Consider the following 18,519-nt stretch of genomic DNA (forward strand, 5'->3'; position numbering starts at 1 on the left):
TTTCACTGTTTACATTTGATCTGTCAGTCACCTGTGAAACACTTTGAATAGCACCGACCTGTACAAAAGGTGCTATACAAGTGAAGTAGGACTAATTGAGGGATGCTGAACTCGCTGTTCTTCATCTTAGCAGCTCACCGGTGTGTGACTAACTGTGTCTAAAATGACTTTCATTGTATATTGAATGACATTTACCACCCAATATTTCAGGTCCAGATTTGTGGCGGGTACATTTATGAACCACAAAAAGAGTAATAGAGATGATAAAATGAAGATTGTGAGACTCAACAACTGATGATAAAGATGATGTAAAATCTTAATCATGTATGATGCATGACTGAAACAAGAAGATATATAGTGTTGAAAAAGGGTCAACAACGTGTTGGAGCTGGATGTAATGGATTTTTTTTTTTTTTACTTAAGGCATTCTAATTTGAGCAATGAAGCAAAAGTAGAGACTGATTTAGGATTTTGTCTCATACTATTTATATGCAAATAGCATATGAATATACAGTAGACATTTAGACAGCTATCCCAAAAATTATTAATATATCCAAAACTATATGAAATTTCACAGTGTTTTGTTCTCAACTGAAGTGTCTAAAGTAGAACAAACATATGTTTTCAATATTAAGGGCATGCATTCAATTAACATCTTTTTATATAAACTGTAAAATACCAAATTAATAGTCAGAGGGGGAAAGACAGTATTCTACTTGGTTTAAACAAAAACAAAAAAACAACTTTGAGTTATGTCAAAGGAAAAAGGAAAATTAAATGCTGTATTTGACAGAAATAAAATTTTTGTCAAGCATGATAAACATATCAGTCCATAATAAATGTTGATAAACCTTGCACGACATCCAACATTGAAATATTATTAAATACTACAAACAGGTAGTCAGTTCATTAAGATACATAAAGTGGGAGAGTCACCTCTCTGGGCAGGTCTCTCAGCCAATCAGGGACGTCCGGCAGAGTGACTGGTGCAGCTGTGCTGCTGGTGCCAACAAGCCGACGTAGAGAGTGAAGAGGGCCGTGCATCGGACACTCGCCGTTCCTGTTGTCTGCACACATGTCGCAACCTGATGAGAAAGGAAATACTTTTTACAACAAGAAAACAATCAGACAAATAACACACACAGATTTAAATGATGCAGCATATGTATAGACTTTTTTTTTTTTATTTCGCAAACTATGCTAGTTGAAAAAGTGCTGTGTTTGATCCTTTGATTTGTCTTGAGCACATATCTGTATTGTTGTGTCCATCTCATAACTCGTGTCTAATGTCAGCTAACCAATATGAATAAATCTTTGCCTTTGTGTGTTGGTTATTTCAGAAGTCCTTTTAATCCAAACAATTTTGTCTTTGCATAGACAAAAAAGTAACCTTAACCTTGAATTTTAAAACATTGTTTAAGACCTTCAGATATTCAGAATACACCTTGTAAATGAAATATATATTTTTTTTAAACACAGATTTAGCCAATTTTATGAAATAGTAGTGTCTGTGGAGTGGTTGACGAACAATTATCGTATTTATTGTTAACTTTGCTGATTATTTTCTTAAATTAATTATTAATTGGTCTTTAAAACATGTTCTCACATTTGAGATCTTGAATCCAGCAGATATTTGGTACTTGTGCTTGAAAAATATAGAATTTTCTTTTAGTCAATTTACAGAACTAATGAGGAGCTTTAATGGTAAAGAATGAGGTGCAGCTGTGTTTGAGAAAAATGAGGTTTGAGTGATTATCTTAATCTTTACACGAATATTCAGTCCTTCTGACTGGATGAAAAACTGAAACTGATGCAAAAGGAAAGTAGAATAAAGAGCAACGTCTTGGTGATAAAGGGAGGAAACACGTCCACTCCTGCAGTGTTTTTCTAGGTTAAATGTGGCGAGCAGTGTATTGCTGGGAATTAGCAAGTGTCAACATTGACTCAGAGATGCAGTCTGACAGTAATGGATGTTAATTGACTGTAGTAGTAACATAATGAGAGATTATTATCTGGACAGAAAACTCCCACAGAGCCGAGAGGCTGAGAGGAACAGGATGTTAATGTTTTTTCTATGTCTTTCCCAAAATGAAAATATTGGCCATTTGATAGACTGACAGCTACTTTTACACTATGATTGATTAAAGTTAATTAAATGAAATTTTGGCCATTAATCACAAAAGTTAATGCAGGGCCACGGTTGAGTAAATGGGAAAAATTTCTACAAGCTACACTTTAAGCTTGACTTTATGAAACTGAGATAAACAAAAACATCATTTCTATTTCAGCTCAGGGACACTCCAGGATACATGCTCAGAGTGAAATCTCAACCAATGAGAGACACTAAAGTACGGTCACTTTACTATATCTCCACTGATGACGGTTCATCTCGTGTGTAAACAAACAAACAAAGGAAATAAGCAAGTTATTAACAAAATACACGCGTGTTAAGTCCCAGCACAAAAGTCAACAAAAGCTTGACAAGCAGGACAATTAAAGCAGAAAGTAGAAAGATTAAATCTTGAGCATATATGGTAAACAGGTAATACTTCTAAACTGTACTTAAGTAGAGTACTTGAGTTAATGTATTTATTTAGATTCCACCACTTCCAGCCAGTCATTTGCCTCCTGAAATGCTTCGCAATTCAAATTCAGTTCAATTCAATGAGCTGTACTTATTGCAATTCCTGATGCAGGTATAGTAAAAGGACATCAGAACATAACATAAGAAACAATACATGATATGAAAAACAAACAAGTGTTAGAGGCAGAACAGTACACAGCAGCGATACATGACATCATACCGGAAAGTGATATGTGTGTACTGTAAGCAGAGTCAAAAGGTCAAATGTCAAGCCATAATATTTAACAGTAGTAGTAATAATATTATAGTAGTATTATTACTCAAAACATTATTGCAGGGGAGCAGGTCAGTCTGGTCGACCTGTGCTATATCAACTATATAATAGTGTGTATATATAAATATATACACTATAATGACATCTAGAACTCAGAGGAAAACATCATCTCTTCACCAGATTGTTTTTCAGGCTCTGAACTGCCACCTGCTCCAGTGAGGTACTCTGTGAGGAGCACATCAGACATGCGGTTGTACTCGGAAACTTCAGCTATAACTATGAAAAGGAGTATTTATACACACCTTCTACATTACCTACTGTCTTTGAGTCTGTCAGTGTTAAGAACGGCTACAGATCCAAAGAAACACGTTCACTGCTTACATCCACAGAACTCAAAACTTAATTGGAAAGTTCACAGTGCAGAGAGACTCAGGTCGAGCCGATCTTGCTGCTGAGTTTAACTTAGAGTTCTAGGAGGTTTGATTCATGTGTTTGTACTTCAGACCAAAACAGGATCACAACCTGCAATGTTGATACAGTTAATATTCTCAGCCCAAACTGGCCTAGATCCATATACCCAGCCAAATTTAGCAACCATGACTGGGCCAGAGTTGGCTCACTGCCAGAATACCACCATGTGTGTTGAACCTCAGCCTCACACGGCCCTGCAGTGGTGTTTGGCACCTTCTGAAAAATATCACTTGTTTGGAGTTTGTAATCGTGTATTGGTTAGTATACAACCCTGACTCCAAAAAAGTTGGGATGCTGTGTAAAATTTTAATAAAAATAGAATGTAATTATTTGTAAATCATGTGAACCTGTATGTAATTTAAAATAGATCAAAGGCACCATATCAATGACACTAATCAATTTTATTGTTTTATGAAAAATATATGCTTATTTTGAATTTGACGCTAGCAACACGTTAAAAAAAGTTAAAGGTCAGTAACATGATTGAGTATAAAATGAGCAACCTATGGAGACAGAGTTTCTCAGCAGTGCTGATTGGGAAAGGTTCACCACTGCATGGGCAAATGGTGCCACAATCTAAGAATAATGTTCCTCAACGTAAAATTGCAAAGAATTTGGGGATTTCATCATCTGCGGTGCATAATGTCACAAAAAGATTACGAGAATTCTGAGAAATTTCTGTACACAAGGGAAAAGGCTGGAAACCAACATTGGATGGCCATGATCTCCGGGTCCTCAGGCAGCACTGTATTAAAAACAGGCACAATTCATATAGTGGAAATCACTGCATTGGCTCAGAAACACTTCTGAAAACCGTCATATGTGAACACAGTATTCCCATACAGTTTAACACAGTTAAAATTCCACCATTTAAGAAGAAACCATGTATAAACATGATCCAGAAACGCCGCCACCCTCTCTGGGGCCCAAGCTCATTTAAGATGGACTGAAGCGAAGTGGAATACTGTCCTGTTGCTCTGGGCTAAAGAGGAGAGGGACCATCCAGCTTCATATCAGCGGACAATTCAAAAGTCAACATCCGTGATGGTAAGGGGAACCATTAATGCTGAGCAATATATACAGCTTCTGGAGCAACATTTGCTGCCATCCAGACAACATCTGTTTCAGTTGCTGCCTTGCTTATTTCAGCAAAACAATGTTGAACTGCAATCTGCAGGTATTACAACAGCATGGCTATGTGGTGGAAGAGTCTGGAAGGTAAACTGACCTCCTGCAGTCCAGACCTGTCACCCATTGAAAACATCTGACACATCATGAAACAGATAATATGACAAAGGAGACCCCGAACTGTTGAGCAGCAGAAATCCTACATCAGGCAAGAATGGGACAACATTTCACTTTCAAAACTTCAGCAACTGGTTGCCTCAGTTCTCAAACACAGTGTTGTTAAAAGAGATGATGCAACGCATTGGTAAACATGTCCCTGTCCCGGCTTTTCTGAAACATGTTGCTGGCATCAAAATATATGCTCATCAAAATTAGCATATATTTTTCATAAGACACAAATATTTCTCTGTTTCAACATTTAATATGTTGTCTTTGGTCTATATTGGTTTATGTGATTTGCAAATCAACTAATTCTGTTATTATTTACATTTCAAACAGTATTCCAACTTTTTCGTAAATGGGTTGTACGTGAGAGGACGCTTAAAAGGTTTCTTGACGAGAAGGCTGTGCAGATTTACACTTGTTTTTTTACTGTATGTGGTTTCTAGAGCAGGATATATGATATAACAGAAATCCTAACCTCTAAGCTTTTACAATATGTCAAACTCTCGCAGAAATAAACAATAAGACTGCAAATACACTCATGGTAAGTTACAACTTAGATGTTACAAGTTGCAGAGCACGTGGACCGAGCTAAACACACATCCAAACTCTGAACAGTCAGTCATCCTTATATCTACAATGATATAACAAATATAAAGCATACTTACAAATTGATTGATGCTCATAACGTCCAACACCGTTTTATCTCAAACATATCCATCAAACTCTCTGGAGCGAGGAAGCCTACAAACTAAACAAGCCAATCAACCAATTAACCACTCAAAAGATTTAGATCAAAAGGCTGATTGGCTCTTGACATGCTGGTCAATGCTTTCCAATGAAATTGAGGGGGATGCAGTTTTTTTAGTCACGCTAACAGGCCTGATACAGCTGAATGAATAAATAATAATATTTGTACTACTCATAAAGTAATCTGACCACTTCTGATCTGAGTGCCTCTCTCACTATTCTGATGCAGTGAAATATATATTACCTGTAATCTATCTGTGTATAGATAGCAACAATATAGCAACAGACATGAGTTATCACCACTATTACTATAACAATATAATAATTATGATAATAACTTTACCATATACTGCTCAATTTGTAGGCAGTTGTTCGTAATATATTCTTTAAAAAATAATAACAAAATGTTTGCATATGCACAAAAACCTATGATATCATATAATTTTTCATATCAAAAAATTTCCCCTCGGGGATTAATAAAGTAACTACCTAACCTAATATATTACATATAAAACTTGGAATATCATTTTACATAAGATTTATGCTTGTACTTATTTAAGCTTTCTACTTCTCATTTTGTTATGAAGCAATGGTAGGGGACTTTGGTTATTACTGATTTTGATATTTTTGTACTAAAAATAAAATACAATAGTTTAGTTTGAGAGTCTATCCAGGGCCACAGCTCCAGGTTTTTGCACGTGGGAAATTGTTGTTTTTCACTTGTGATGTCTTACATGACACAAGTCGTATGAGGTACATCCTCTAAATGTCACGTATTGCTACTACGTCGACTTCTGATACTGCTAATAATCCTGCTAATAATCTCTGAGTCGAGTTGAAGCTGTAAATGCCTCGTCTTCCCATCGGCGAACCTGTCTCTTCCTCCTCTCTGTTCTTCTCTTCCTCTCCTTCAGACTGATGAACTTGGCTGTGAACTTGTATGTGGTGCGCTCTCCTCACTGCCCATCATTCAAACTCAGTATTCTCTTACATCCGCCGCCAGTGTTTAAACAGCTCCGCTCTGCCTCTGATGGGTTATTTCCAGCCAAAACTTCAGCAGGCTTCTCTTATTCTGCTGCTTTTTGCGAAGCATTATGTTCCCAGAAAATTAGGATTTTTTTTTTTTTAGGACAGGTACTCAATGTGACAAATTTTTTATCTCTTTAAACTAGTCTACTTTAAATTCCCAGGTATTAATCTCCTCCATTTATCTGACTGATCCAGAAAGTATAAGTGCGTGGAGTAAAAAAAAATAGATTGTGTCATTTCCTGACTTGCCACTATTTCGAGCACTAAACAGCGAGAAGGTCGAGGTTCAGTTACAAACTTCTGGACCTCTCAGCAGAACCACCACACTTCATAATGACTATGGATGTTAATAGCAGTATTTGTTTCTCGCACATCTGGGAGTCCAGATGAGAAGGGACCACACAGCAAGACTGCACTTCTACGCTGTAGAAAATCCACAGTGAAAAATAAAAGTCTACAAATTTACATTTCAGCCTCTTTTGCCACTAGTTTTTCTTTTTACAGCACACTCACTGTTAGCTTCAGTCTCAGCTCACCGTTAGAGATTAGTGTGGAAGAATGTGCTGAAGTGACAGATCATTTTCTCTGGAGCTGGTGGAGATCAAACCAGAGCTATAACAGGGTGAGTATTCGGTTGATATAAGCACAAATGCAATGGGATGATAATGTTGCTCAAGTCAGTTGCTGTATGAGGCAACTATTTGCCAACATGTTAGGTATGATAACTAATGTGTGTGTGAGTTTGAGAGGAATTCCATCTCTCGAAGCTATTAATGTAATAAACCTTGTATTCCTGTAGCTTCTGCACAATAAGATGCTTTAAGCCAGTTTAAGTTTAACACAGGTGTCACTACCATTACAAACATGAACAGTTTGGAAGGTCAAATGACATAAAATGTTTACATTTGCTTTTCAAACACAACAAACACGTTGGACTCAATTGTTGTTGGCAAAACTGTAAATTTACTAAAACAAAATGATTTACTATTCTCAACTTCAACTAAAAAAGATGGCAGGATATTAAAGGCTTTGCATGTTGGGATAAAGAGCCTAAAGAAAATATAAATTAAACAGCTTAATGATGGATACATTACATTTTTCCATGCGTGCCATTTTAAAATAAGCCGAGGCAAGTCTGGTGGGGATCGTTCACCTTTCTCTACTTCTAGAATTAAACGTTATCAGGAAAAACAGCTCTGTTGGTTCTCATACACAGAGAATAATCACATCTGGAGCTCGGTAATATAACTCTTTATGTGGAAAATATATAAAACACACTAAAGATTGTAGTCACGATTCAATACTGAACAAGTCACTAAAAGAGGATCTATTTACACGTTCAATATTTATCTTAAACTACAATCTTTTTCTTTTTCTGATTTCTACTCCCTGCAACTTCTCTGCAGTGTGAACGTTACCAGATAAAAGATAATACAGTCAAAGCACTCACTGTATTTTTGTATATGCCAACAATAATTAGAAGTATATGACTGTCATCTTTAAGGAAAGAGGGCTGGTTTCGCTCAGTGAACACATGAAGCGCCACAAGTACTCGCTACTGAGAATGTGTAGTTTTAGTTTCACTTCAAGCATGGAATAACAATAAAAAAAAGAGGTTCAACAATTTGACCCATCACCTCATGTAGACATGAGAAAAGGATAATCTTCTTGATGTAGCAGTAAAATTTACATAGAAATATTTGAAGCAGAGATTAAAGAGTCAACAAGTCTAACACAGTTATTAATCAAACATAGAGGTTTAGTGAGTGAAGTTTGTTTTAGTGACTCCAAAGTCAGAGGCTGAAAAGCATTGAGCAGGCGATCGAGGGTCTGCCTGTGTTTAGCTGTCATTATTAAATTACAGTAAAACTGCCAGCTGACATTAACTCCAGATGTAACTTTAGGAATTGAGCTGTGTTTCCTATCAAACCAGAATACATCACAGCCGTTTAATAACTTCCAGTCATGAGTTGTGTTATTGTATTGGAGCAAAGACAAAAAGCTAAAAACACATTTGAATTTATTTCAAATAAAAACCCAGACTCTTTATGTTTTTTTTCTCCTTTCCAGTTTAGAAATTAGATCTACTGATCAGAAAATACATTTAAAACATCTGATGTCTTATTAGAAATGAAACAGACAGGAAATGTGATATATAAGTTTTCAATCTAAAAAACTGATAATCATTTTGCCAATTAATTATGCAAAGGTGTAAGACACTAAACAGTATGATCACATTTTGTTCTCTAAAACATTAAGTAACTTTGCATACGTTTGATTATTTCTTGTGTCTGTTACATATCTGTATTTTGAGGTTGTAATAGTATCAACATATCAGTGTAATTTTGAGAGAAATGATCTTTTTTTAGATTCATCTGTGATCTGGATGAAGTCAAGATTCTAAAAATATTGCAATGATGGGGTTTAAATGCATCCTTCATATCACCCACTTAAGAAATGTTTGACTAACCGTCATCCAAACAGTCTTTGAGCATTTAAACTTGAACTTTGGCAGTAGTTTGATTTGTTCTTTAAAAAAAAAGATAATGACAATATTGTTTTCTTAAGTGTGAGAAGCTAACGCTGAGATCATCAGGGTTATCTTGGTGTGGTCTTTGAAAGCTACAAATTTCTAACAAAAAGCCTGTATAAACTAAAAATGTGGAGTTTCCTAGAAAAATTAAATCTCAGAGAAGAGAGAGTCCTATGAAAAGATGCCATCCCATTGCATTATGGGAACTGTGGTGTTTTGGGAGTTTGATCTGTGCTAGGGACTACATGGATATGTAGGGTTGACACTAATCATAACTTTCATTTTTTATAATCTGTGGATTTTTCACTCAATAAGAAAATGGTGAAAACTACCCATCAACGCACCCTGGAATCCAAAGTAACGTCCTCAAATGTCTCCGAAAGTCCAACCAAGTACCCTCCAAATATTAGATCTACATGAACATATGACCAAAAAACAAATAATAATTCTCACGTGAGAGGGAATGGTTAGCATTTCTTCTTGAAAAGTAACTATTCAATTATTAAAATAGTGGTTGGTTAATTTTCTGTCACTTGACTAATTGTTGCAACTTTTTTAGAGACTATTGTCTGTTCGTTTAATGTGTTTTTCAGAAGTCCCTCAAATGTATGGTGGCGCAAATAAAAAAAATAAAAAATCTGGGGGGGGGGGGGGGGGGGGGGGGGGGGGGGGGGGGGGGGGGGGGGGGGGGGGGGGGGGGGGGGGGGGGGGGGGGGGGGGGGGGGGGGGGGGGGGGGGGGGGGGGGGGAACATATTATAAGTCTATTTGATATATTTTGTTCAGTTAAACTGAATACACCGACATGAGGGCTTAAAGCTTTTTTTCCAAAGGTTTCTTTACCCAACAATCTTCTGATAAAAGGTTCCTTATTTAATTCATTCATTTATTTATTTTTTCTTTAAATAAAGTTTAAGATCTAAAGATCTAAAAATATCAGAAGCAGCGTCTAAAAGTTTATTATGTACAAATTGTCCTGTGAAAACCCAGATATGCCCTCTAGTTATAACAGAAAAACTGATCATTCAAATGCATTTATTTCACATTTAGATTAAATTGTTGAATTTTTGGTATTGATATTGAATAGCCTATGTCTATGTATAACCAGACAAGACATTAAGGAGATATGAATAATAATAATAATAATAATAACAACAATAATAATAATAATTGAGGTCAGATGGTGACATGGGGGAGTGTTTGTGACTGCTTTATCTACACCCCCACTTCACCCACCCACACACACACACACACACACACACACACACACACACACACACACACACACACACACACACACACACACACACCCCAGAGACCTCAATACGGCCCAGTTGGGATGATAAATAGCGGGCCGGTAGGCCGGTGGATCGATCCCTCCTCCCCCCACTCCCCCCCTCTCTCTCCCTCCTCCACAAACACAAAACTATATACGGCAATTAATTCCTGCTTGTCCCTCCATCCCTCATCGGCCCTGCCGGCGTGTATCGACTCAGATTACTGCTGATGGTCCGTTTTATCACCGCGGAATATACAGCGAGGGGCGCACGCACGCACGCGCGCGCACACACATCCACATGTTCTCAGTGGTGTTCAGGATCGCTGCCGTAACGCCCGAAACTAGAAACAACGATGATGAACCATGAAGTTACGATACAGATGCCACAGCGGCACGGACTTCATATTAGGAGCGGACTGTTCGAGTCGTAGCCTGAGTGGTGACACCATGGAAGCAGGAAAAAAGGATACCGTTAAAAAAAAAAACACACACAAAAACAGCACAGAGATATAAAGATATCATCTATAATATGTTTTCCCATAAATAGTTTGTGTTGATTTAAAACAGTTCTGTAGCCTACTAAGTTTCTTCCAGAGCTAATAAATCGGTATGCAGCCCAACGTCCACGTTTACATTAAGTAAAATCACACTTTAAAAGTCCGATACACGTTAATTTATAGGGAAACAATACTAATAAGATGATAATATTAAAATCTCCACACACTATTCAGAGAGGTATAGCTCAACGCAGCGCAGCCACTTAAACATAAATCGTAGTTAAAGTAATTTGTAGGACACAGACTGAGATACAAAATGACCACAGAAATATTATAACAATATTAAAAGAGAATTGCGTGTTGACAAAATAAAAAAATAACAATTATCAGGCAAATATAACATACATTATTTAAAAAGGACATTATCCTCATGTCGTTTGTTCCCATATTATGTCTACTGACCACTGCACGCGAAGTATTATAAAATTATTCAAATTAGAGGCTATGTTAAAATAACCCCCCTGGGACCTTATTGTATCATCATAAATAAGTTATTTTATACGGATGGGAAATAAATCAATATTAGACTGGAAAAATAAACCATTATAGAAGGCGTGACAGCTATCGGGCACAAACAGTCATAGAGATGTTGTCAATATTCATATTTTCCACCTTAAACACTCCAAACTTAACAGAGAATTCACTTGATATCGCGCGCGGCGGGTGTTATCAGCTCGAGCAGGCTGGCCCGGTGTTTTTAATACTGCTATACCGGATAAACGGACCGGTGAGCTGCTACTGAGTGTGTGAAAACTCCGTGTATGTTTAAGGTCCCTAAAAAAACGTACCTCTGATTCAGGTTGAGGAGAATTTAAACGGCGTGTCCGTGCTATTTTTTTTTGTTTTTTTGTTGTTGCGCATGACGGTGTTCTGTCAATATCTGTCAACTAAGGCTGCACGCGGATTCACAGCAACATCAAAGTAATAAATGAGTGTCGGCAATTTCAGAGCTAAATGTTTTTTTCATTGCGGATGAAGTTTCTTGAGGTAAACCATTAAAAGTAGGCGTGATGCACTATAAAGCTGCTTTTAATAATTAATTTAAAAATATACTTTATTTAGAAGAAAAAAAAATCCGCTAAAACGTTTTTGGTTTGCTGTTTGGCTTTTTTTGTCTCCTCAATTGAAGAAATTGATTCTGAAATAATAATAATAGCTTTGATTGGAGTGAGGTTAGTCATTAGCGCGCACACACCTAAAACACACTGAGATGTCTCGTGGAGCCAGACGGGTGCAGATTGAACAGACCATTTATATTTTACTTGAAAAATCCGAAAGGAGTTCGGTTAATATCTACTGTCAGCGGCAGGCCTGCTGCTGCTGTCTGAGGGCTTGAACCCCGCCCGGTTTATGACCTGTGACCTCTGACCCTCCACACCCCAACAACCTTCCTCCTCCTCCGTGTCGACTGTCCAACACAGCAGCTGTCAAACCAACTTTGCGATCTCACACACCAGCTGCACGATGTCTTTTTAGAGCTGTAAATAGTTTTTACACGTTTAACACGCTTTAATGACTAAATACCTCTTGTATAATTTATAATTCAAAGAGTGCTTCACATTTTTAAGTGATAGAAATGATATGACAAAATAGTTTAAAGTGGTAATTATCTAACTACATAATCATGAATGTAGTTCTCACCTATTTAACAGATTTTAAGAGAATGTTTTGCAGCAAATGAAAAATCCTTAAAACACGATAGAACTTCTTACAAATGGGTCCTAAGGTCATAACAATGTACAAATATTATAGGTATAATTTTCAGATTTAAAAAATGACATAAATTGAACAGATTTATATTTAATAAAGCACAATAAAGTCCCTGTTCAGCACTGCACACAATTGAATACATATAATAAAGACAGAATTTAGAGATTTAAAAAATATGAATAATTACATTAATATAAAATGACTAGTCTATATAGGTTAAATTTACGAGGCTCGCCTTTGATAATATGATCATTTTATACAAATGTACTGCTTTATGATGAGTGTCACGTAAATTCACTTCATAACATTTGTTTCATATATTTTTTCCATAGATAAATTAATTGTGCAGAAAACAATATAGAGCCCAGAGAGAAATATCACAGTGATAGCATGTGGTCATCACAGGTAAAACAGCCTTATAGACACGACAAGGTCAAAGGTCACCACTGAGCACCACAGACCCGATGGGAATGTCACTGAAGTATTGTAAGATGTTAGGAGTGCATGTAAACCTCTAAATAAAGGTGGCATTGAAAGGTCTGTGTGTGTGTGTGTGTGTGTGTGTGTGTGTGTGTGTGTGTGTGTGTGTGTGTGTGTGTGTGTGTGTGTGTGTGTGTGTGTGTGTGTGTGTGTGTGTGTGTGTGTGTGTGTGTGTGTTTACGTACGGTTGTTCTGCTCTCCTGTGTGGTTGCTCAGTGGGATGATCTCCATCCTCTGCTGTCCGTACAGGTAGTAGTCCAGCTCCTCCGACGTCAGCCTGAACCTCGTTGTTGCTCCTTTGCCGCCCTCCTCAACGCCTCCTCCGCTGCTGCTCTTCACACTCGACGACACCACCCCAACCCCCCCACAGCTCTGCTCTTTGGCCTGATGAAGGAACCCCGCTGTTGGGTTGTGACCCTGCTGGTTCTCCGGGGGCACCACCACCACCAGGTCTCCCGCTCCCCCTCCGGGTCCCACGGGCCCGCCGCACACCGGGGCCAACGCCTGCCCGAAGAGCGCGATCTGCTGGGTGACGGGAAGCTGGGAGAGCCCCGTGGAGGTGGAGATGGCGATGGAGGAGGACTGGCTGAGAGTCGTCGCTGCCACGGCAGCTGGTCCAGCTGACGAAGAAGCTGCCAAAGAGGAAGGTGTGGAAGAAGAAGAGGAGGAGGAGGTGCAGTGTGTGGAGGCCAGGAGGTGGCTGTGCAGGCGGGATGGGCGCAGGGTGTCCACGGGGATGGAGTGGCGATCCGGTGGGGGCAGCGGCGGGGCCAGAGGAACCTTCAGCTGCGCCTGGGGGAAGAGCTGCTGCCAGTGCTGCAGGTACGACGGGTCCACCTTCAGGAAGGCCGAGCCGCTCGGGTCGCCTGGCTTCAGCATGGCTGTCCGCTGACTGCTTCCAGGAAACATCATAGGCAGAGGTGTCAATCATCGGCATCAAAATACATACAAGGAAGCATTCAAGAGGTCAGGTCACAAGGTGGACATGTGCTGAACACTAAAAGGGTTCAATCTATTTCATAAATTCAAACATAAGGTGCAGGACATGTGCGTAAAATTCACCTGAGACACATGAGCAAAAATAAATTTGACATTTAAATGCTACGTGTCAGACATTTATCACCATGATAACCATGTCCCATTAATCATTGTCACATTCAAATCTTGCCTTAGGCATTTAACTGTAGCCAGAATCCCTAAAACTAAACTTATCTCAAAGAATATTTGAATTAAATTTACTCAAAAGGTGAAGAAGCAATATCAAACCTCATCACACACTAAATTAAAATGTTTCTGTTCAAAGCTGAGCTAGGTCACTCCTGATGTCCCGTTTTTTTTTACCTGTAATTTACACTTTGAGTCCTGTTGCCATGAATCATCCTCAGCACGAGACCCAGAAATGTAACCTCATCCTGCTGTCAAATCACGTTTCTAACTTTAATTTTTATTTAATATTTTTTAATATACTTTTGATTGATTATAAAAAAATATAAATACTATGATATGTATTTAGAATTACGTATAAAACTGAGATTATAGGAGACACTGTGTTCAACATTAAATCTATATCAACGTCTTTCCATAGATGAAACACGTTCAATGTTTCAGTCTTCTTCTTCGAGATGACACTCGGGTTTTAAATTGATGCTACAAAACATCATTTTCTCAAACACTGATTACACAATGCTCTCCTGTCAATCACTTACAATTTATATTTTAGGCTTGAAACAGAGCTTATCGTGATCAAATTAGACACATATGTCTTAGCTTAAATTTCAATTTGTCAGAAGCTCTGGTTTAAAGTGTTTTAGGTGATCCTGGACAGTTTGTTTAGTCTGATACTCTCCACTCTGTCAGTCTTGCAGGCTTCCGCTGCTGTTTTAGGAGAAAATTCAGAGTTGAACATCAATTCTCATGTGGTTTTGTTAAAGAAAAACAGTCAAGTTCAGTGGAGATTTTAGTTCTGCAGATCAAGCTTCTATTGGGAAAACGGAAGAAAAATCCATAATCGTATAATTGAATTATTTTTAAGGAAGTATTAAAGTATGAAGAATATTGATTATGAAAGAAAAGAAAAGAAATACAGCCACTGATCATGGCATAATTATAAGATGTAATCAGGAAAGAGTCTCTTAATGTCTTTGCAATCTCGTGATCTTATAATACAGACTTTTATGTATATTTTCTGTTTTCAACTGCAAAACTATTCTTTATTTTGCTTTTTATCTTCAATCCTTTAAAAAGGAATTTAGAAGTCTCTTTCTAAAAAAAAAAAAAGTTTAAACGCTATCGCTGACATGAACTCTCAAGTAATTAAAACACTTTGCGTTAACTGACTTATGCCTGTTTGACCCTCCTTCAGCCCCGCTCTGCTTCGCTGTCTCGGTTTTTCTGAGCGCGGATTTTACGCACAAGCGCAAAAAACGCTCCAAATAAAAGCAACAAAAACGCGCGTGCACTCACTCTATGCACACTTTGAACGAGTTTACAATATAAATCAGGCAGTTAGTAAAATTGTCTTCTGATCAAACAAAACAAGATGGTCCGGATAAATCCAAGTGAGATCGACGGTCCAGCGGTTTGTGTCCAAGCAGAGGCGGTGATCCGCGGGAAGAGAGAACACGGGAAGTCTCTGCGAGGGTTTCCTAACCTGGATGTGTGTTTGTTTTTCTAAGTGAAAGTTGTTGACGCACAGAAAAGAGCTTACAGCTGTCAGAGAGTATGCGGCTCCTGGGCGCTGATTTCCGGGCAGCGGTGGAAGGTTTGTCCCTCCTTCGGGCTGCGGTGAACCATCGAGGGTAGCCGGGACAGTTCGCTGCGTCCTGCGCGTCACTGGGGCCAAAACTATCGTTGCGGGAGCTACGCGAGTTTCTCTGTGTGTGTGTCTGCCTCTCGCTCGCTCTCTCTCTCTCTCTCTCTCTCTCTCTCTCTCTCTCTCTTGCTTGTCCCTTATCTCCTGTAGTCTCCCCCTCTAATACACAGTATCATTTCTCACACGATCTCCTTCTCGCCTCACAATTTTCCTTTTCTTCCTTGTTTTCTTTCTTTTTTTTCTTCATCTTCAAACTCCGTTTTCGCTCAATTCAGAGGGTTTTATTTTAGTAAGTTTTAAGAATATTTGGAAAGTAAACAATAGGATTTATGTGGATATTAATACATTTACATACACACACACACACACACACACACACACACACACACACACACACACACACACACACACACACACACACACACACACACACACACACACACAGTGTATATGTGTGTGTCTGTAAAGGTAATTGATCAAATTAATATATCTATTTTACCTTTTTTTTCAGACAGTGCTTTACAGTTTTCACCTCCAATTCACACACCAATGGCTTTACAGCTGCCATGCAAGTAAGCTACTTGCCTGCCATCAGGAGGAAATTGGGGTTTAGGGTAATACCCAAATGACACTTTGGCATGTGGACAGGAGGAACCGGGGATGGAAATGCCAACCAGTGGGCAGGAGGGCAGGACACTCTTCCATCTGAGCCGCAGCCACCCTATATAGCGACAAAATCACATTTAGACAAAAGCCAACTCAACTTTTGGTAGCTACAGTTTTGCTTTGCTGTTGTGTGCATCGTTAGTTCAAACACAAATGATTTAAAACATTTTCAAATCAGTTCATCACTTTTGCGCATCTCCACTGACAGAATTTTGTACCCAAAAGTCCTCCAACTTAAATTATAAACCGTAAGAAGTTTGTCCTCTAAAATGTCCCTTATGACTGTTTTCAGATGAATATGCTTAGCAAACACCTAACAGGCCCTGCAAACATCCAACATTGGAGAGAGTGTACAATATATTGTGTCTATATCACAGCAGTTCGTCCAGACCCCCTACTATGCTTTGTGAGATGTACGATATGTTCAATAGTGTGACATCTACGTGAGGTCATGGCCTATTTTGTCAAGTCTTTTAATGGGACAACTCAATGGGTGCCTTTTGAATGTGCCAGTGTTTAGTAAATTGTTCAGTGAGGTTTAGGTCTCTAAAACTATGTGGTTAGGTTAGAAAAATCCTGGTTATGGTCAGTGCTGATACTCACTACTGGTTATATTAACCTTTCAATAATGCACAACATGTATTAAATATGGGGAATGACATATTATGAATGACACTGTTTTTTTTGTCCTCCCAGAAATGTTGAAAGCTTGCTGATTTCATGTTACCGTCAAAAAAATGTATGACAACATGGCTACTCTTTATTATTAACTCTGGAGTTAATATGAGAAAACAACTGAAATTACTGTTAGTTGGCTGAATGCTGTGTGCATTTGTTCCAAATTAAAATCTGTTCTTTCAAATTAAAAGTCCTCCAGTGTTTAATATATGGTCCAGTCATAGAGGTTTTGATGTGGGCTGGGTGGTATATGGACTTTTTAAAGTATTTTGATACATTTTCATTCTACATATAGGATTAGACAATACATATATATTGATATAGTTTGATGCCGTGTTACATAAACTGTTCGCTCCGTAAAACCACTGTTTATCTTCTCTCATGCTCTCTGTGGAAAGTGTTTGCTGGTGAATTGTGGGCTTCCTTCGAACAGTCGCCCAGCCAACCTGGCCATGCATCAAAGTTCACGAACCCTCCCCTCCATCATGAAAAATAAACTACATATATTATACATATCCCACCATCATCACTAAATGAGGCAGAAGAATAACTAAACAGAAGACTCATAGGAGAGGGAGAGAAGCCATCGCTATAACTGCTAAGCTAACATAAATAGCAAATCTAAAAAAAAGGAGAGAGCCATGATTGAAATAGGACAACAAAGTTGTCAGTAAGACACACCAGCAACCGGAAAATAGACGACAGGCTACACTTAATGCAGCACATCAGTCTATTATTGCTGTTGAAAATAACTCAAGGAACATTATCACAGATAGGCCTATTTTATTTTAATATCGGAAATTTATTTACATAATTTTTCATTTACATCTTTTGCAGTTCCATATTTTCAAAAAGAAAAGGAAACCGTGTCTTTGCATTTATTTTTTACCACAATCTGTCATGATAAAATGTGCAATGTCATGTGGTTCTGACTTATAAATGAAAAAGTTAGTTTAGCTGGAAAGAAAACCACTAACAAGCTTAAAAGTTGTGGACATGCCAACAATAGTCAGTAACAATAGCCATTTGTTCCCCCGGACATTAATTTCTCAGGATTATGTCTTTATAGAAGTTCTTTAGATGTAAGGTTCTATTTTCATCTGTGCAAGTGCAGGTTTACCAGGAACACAAGTAAGTTTAGCAAAATTGTTTGGATTTTGGTGAAGACACACAAAAGCCAAAAATAAAGCTCCTCTCATATCCTTTATAATGGTTGTGGTGTGGTGTATTGTTAAATTCCTAATAGCTGAAGAAGAAGCAGACGGACACCGCCATCTAAACATTATGCAGGAGGAAACTGACATACTTGTCCAGTAGTTTCAGCCTCCAAAGGCAGATGTTAAATTTGCTCATCAAGCAGTAACTAATAAATGCCTCTTTCCATGGAAGGGGAACCACTGGCCAATGT

The 18,519-nt window shown here is 38.2% G+C and overlaps 1 protein-coding gene across 1 annotated transcript in view; it reads right to left on the minus strand.

Annotated features, from left to right (window-relative positions):
* prdm6 (PR domain containing 6) overlaps positions 1-13,834 on the minus strand; it is an 86,646-nt gene extending 72,812 nt beyond the window's left edge. Inside the window, exons 1-2 of the mRNA XM_069706012.1 lie at positions 13,141-13,834; positions 937-1,085 (exon numbers count right to left, since the gene is read on the minus strand). Coding sequence (XP_069562113.1) covers positions 937-1,085; positions 13,141-13,834 — 843 coding nt within the window. The remainder of the gene's footprint in view (positions 1-936; positions 1,086-13,140) is intronic.
* Between the last annotated feature and the right edge of the window lie 4,685 nt (positions 13,835-18,519).

Source organism: Brachyistius frenatus, unplaced genomic scaffold (genome assembly GCF_029030835.1).
Source record: "Brachyistius frenatus isolate BFR_SWC_R1_liver_20210118 unplaced genomic scaffold, ASM2903083v1 Contig_60, whole genome shotgun sequence".
NCBI lineage: Eukaryota > Metazoa > Chordata > Actinopteri > Embiotocidae > Brachyistius > Brachyistius frenatus.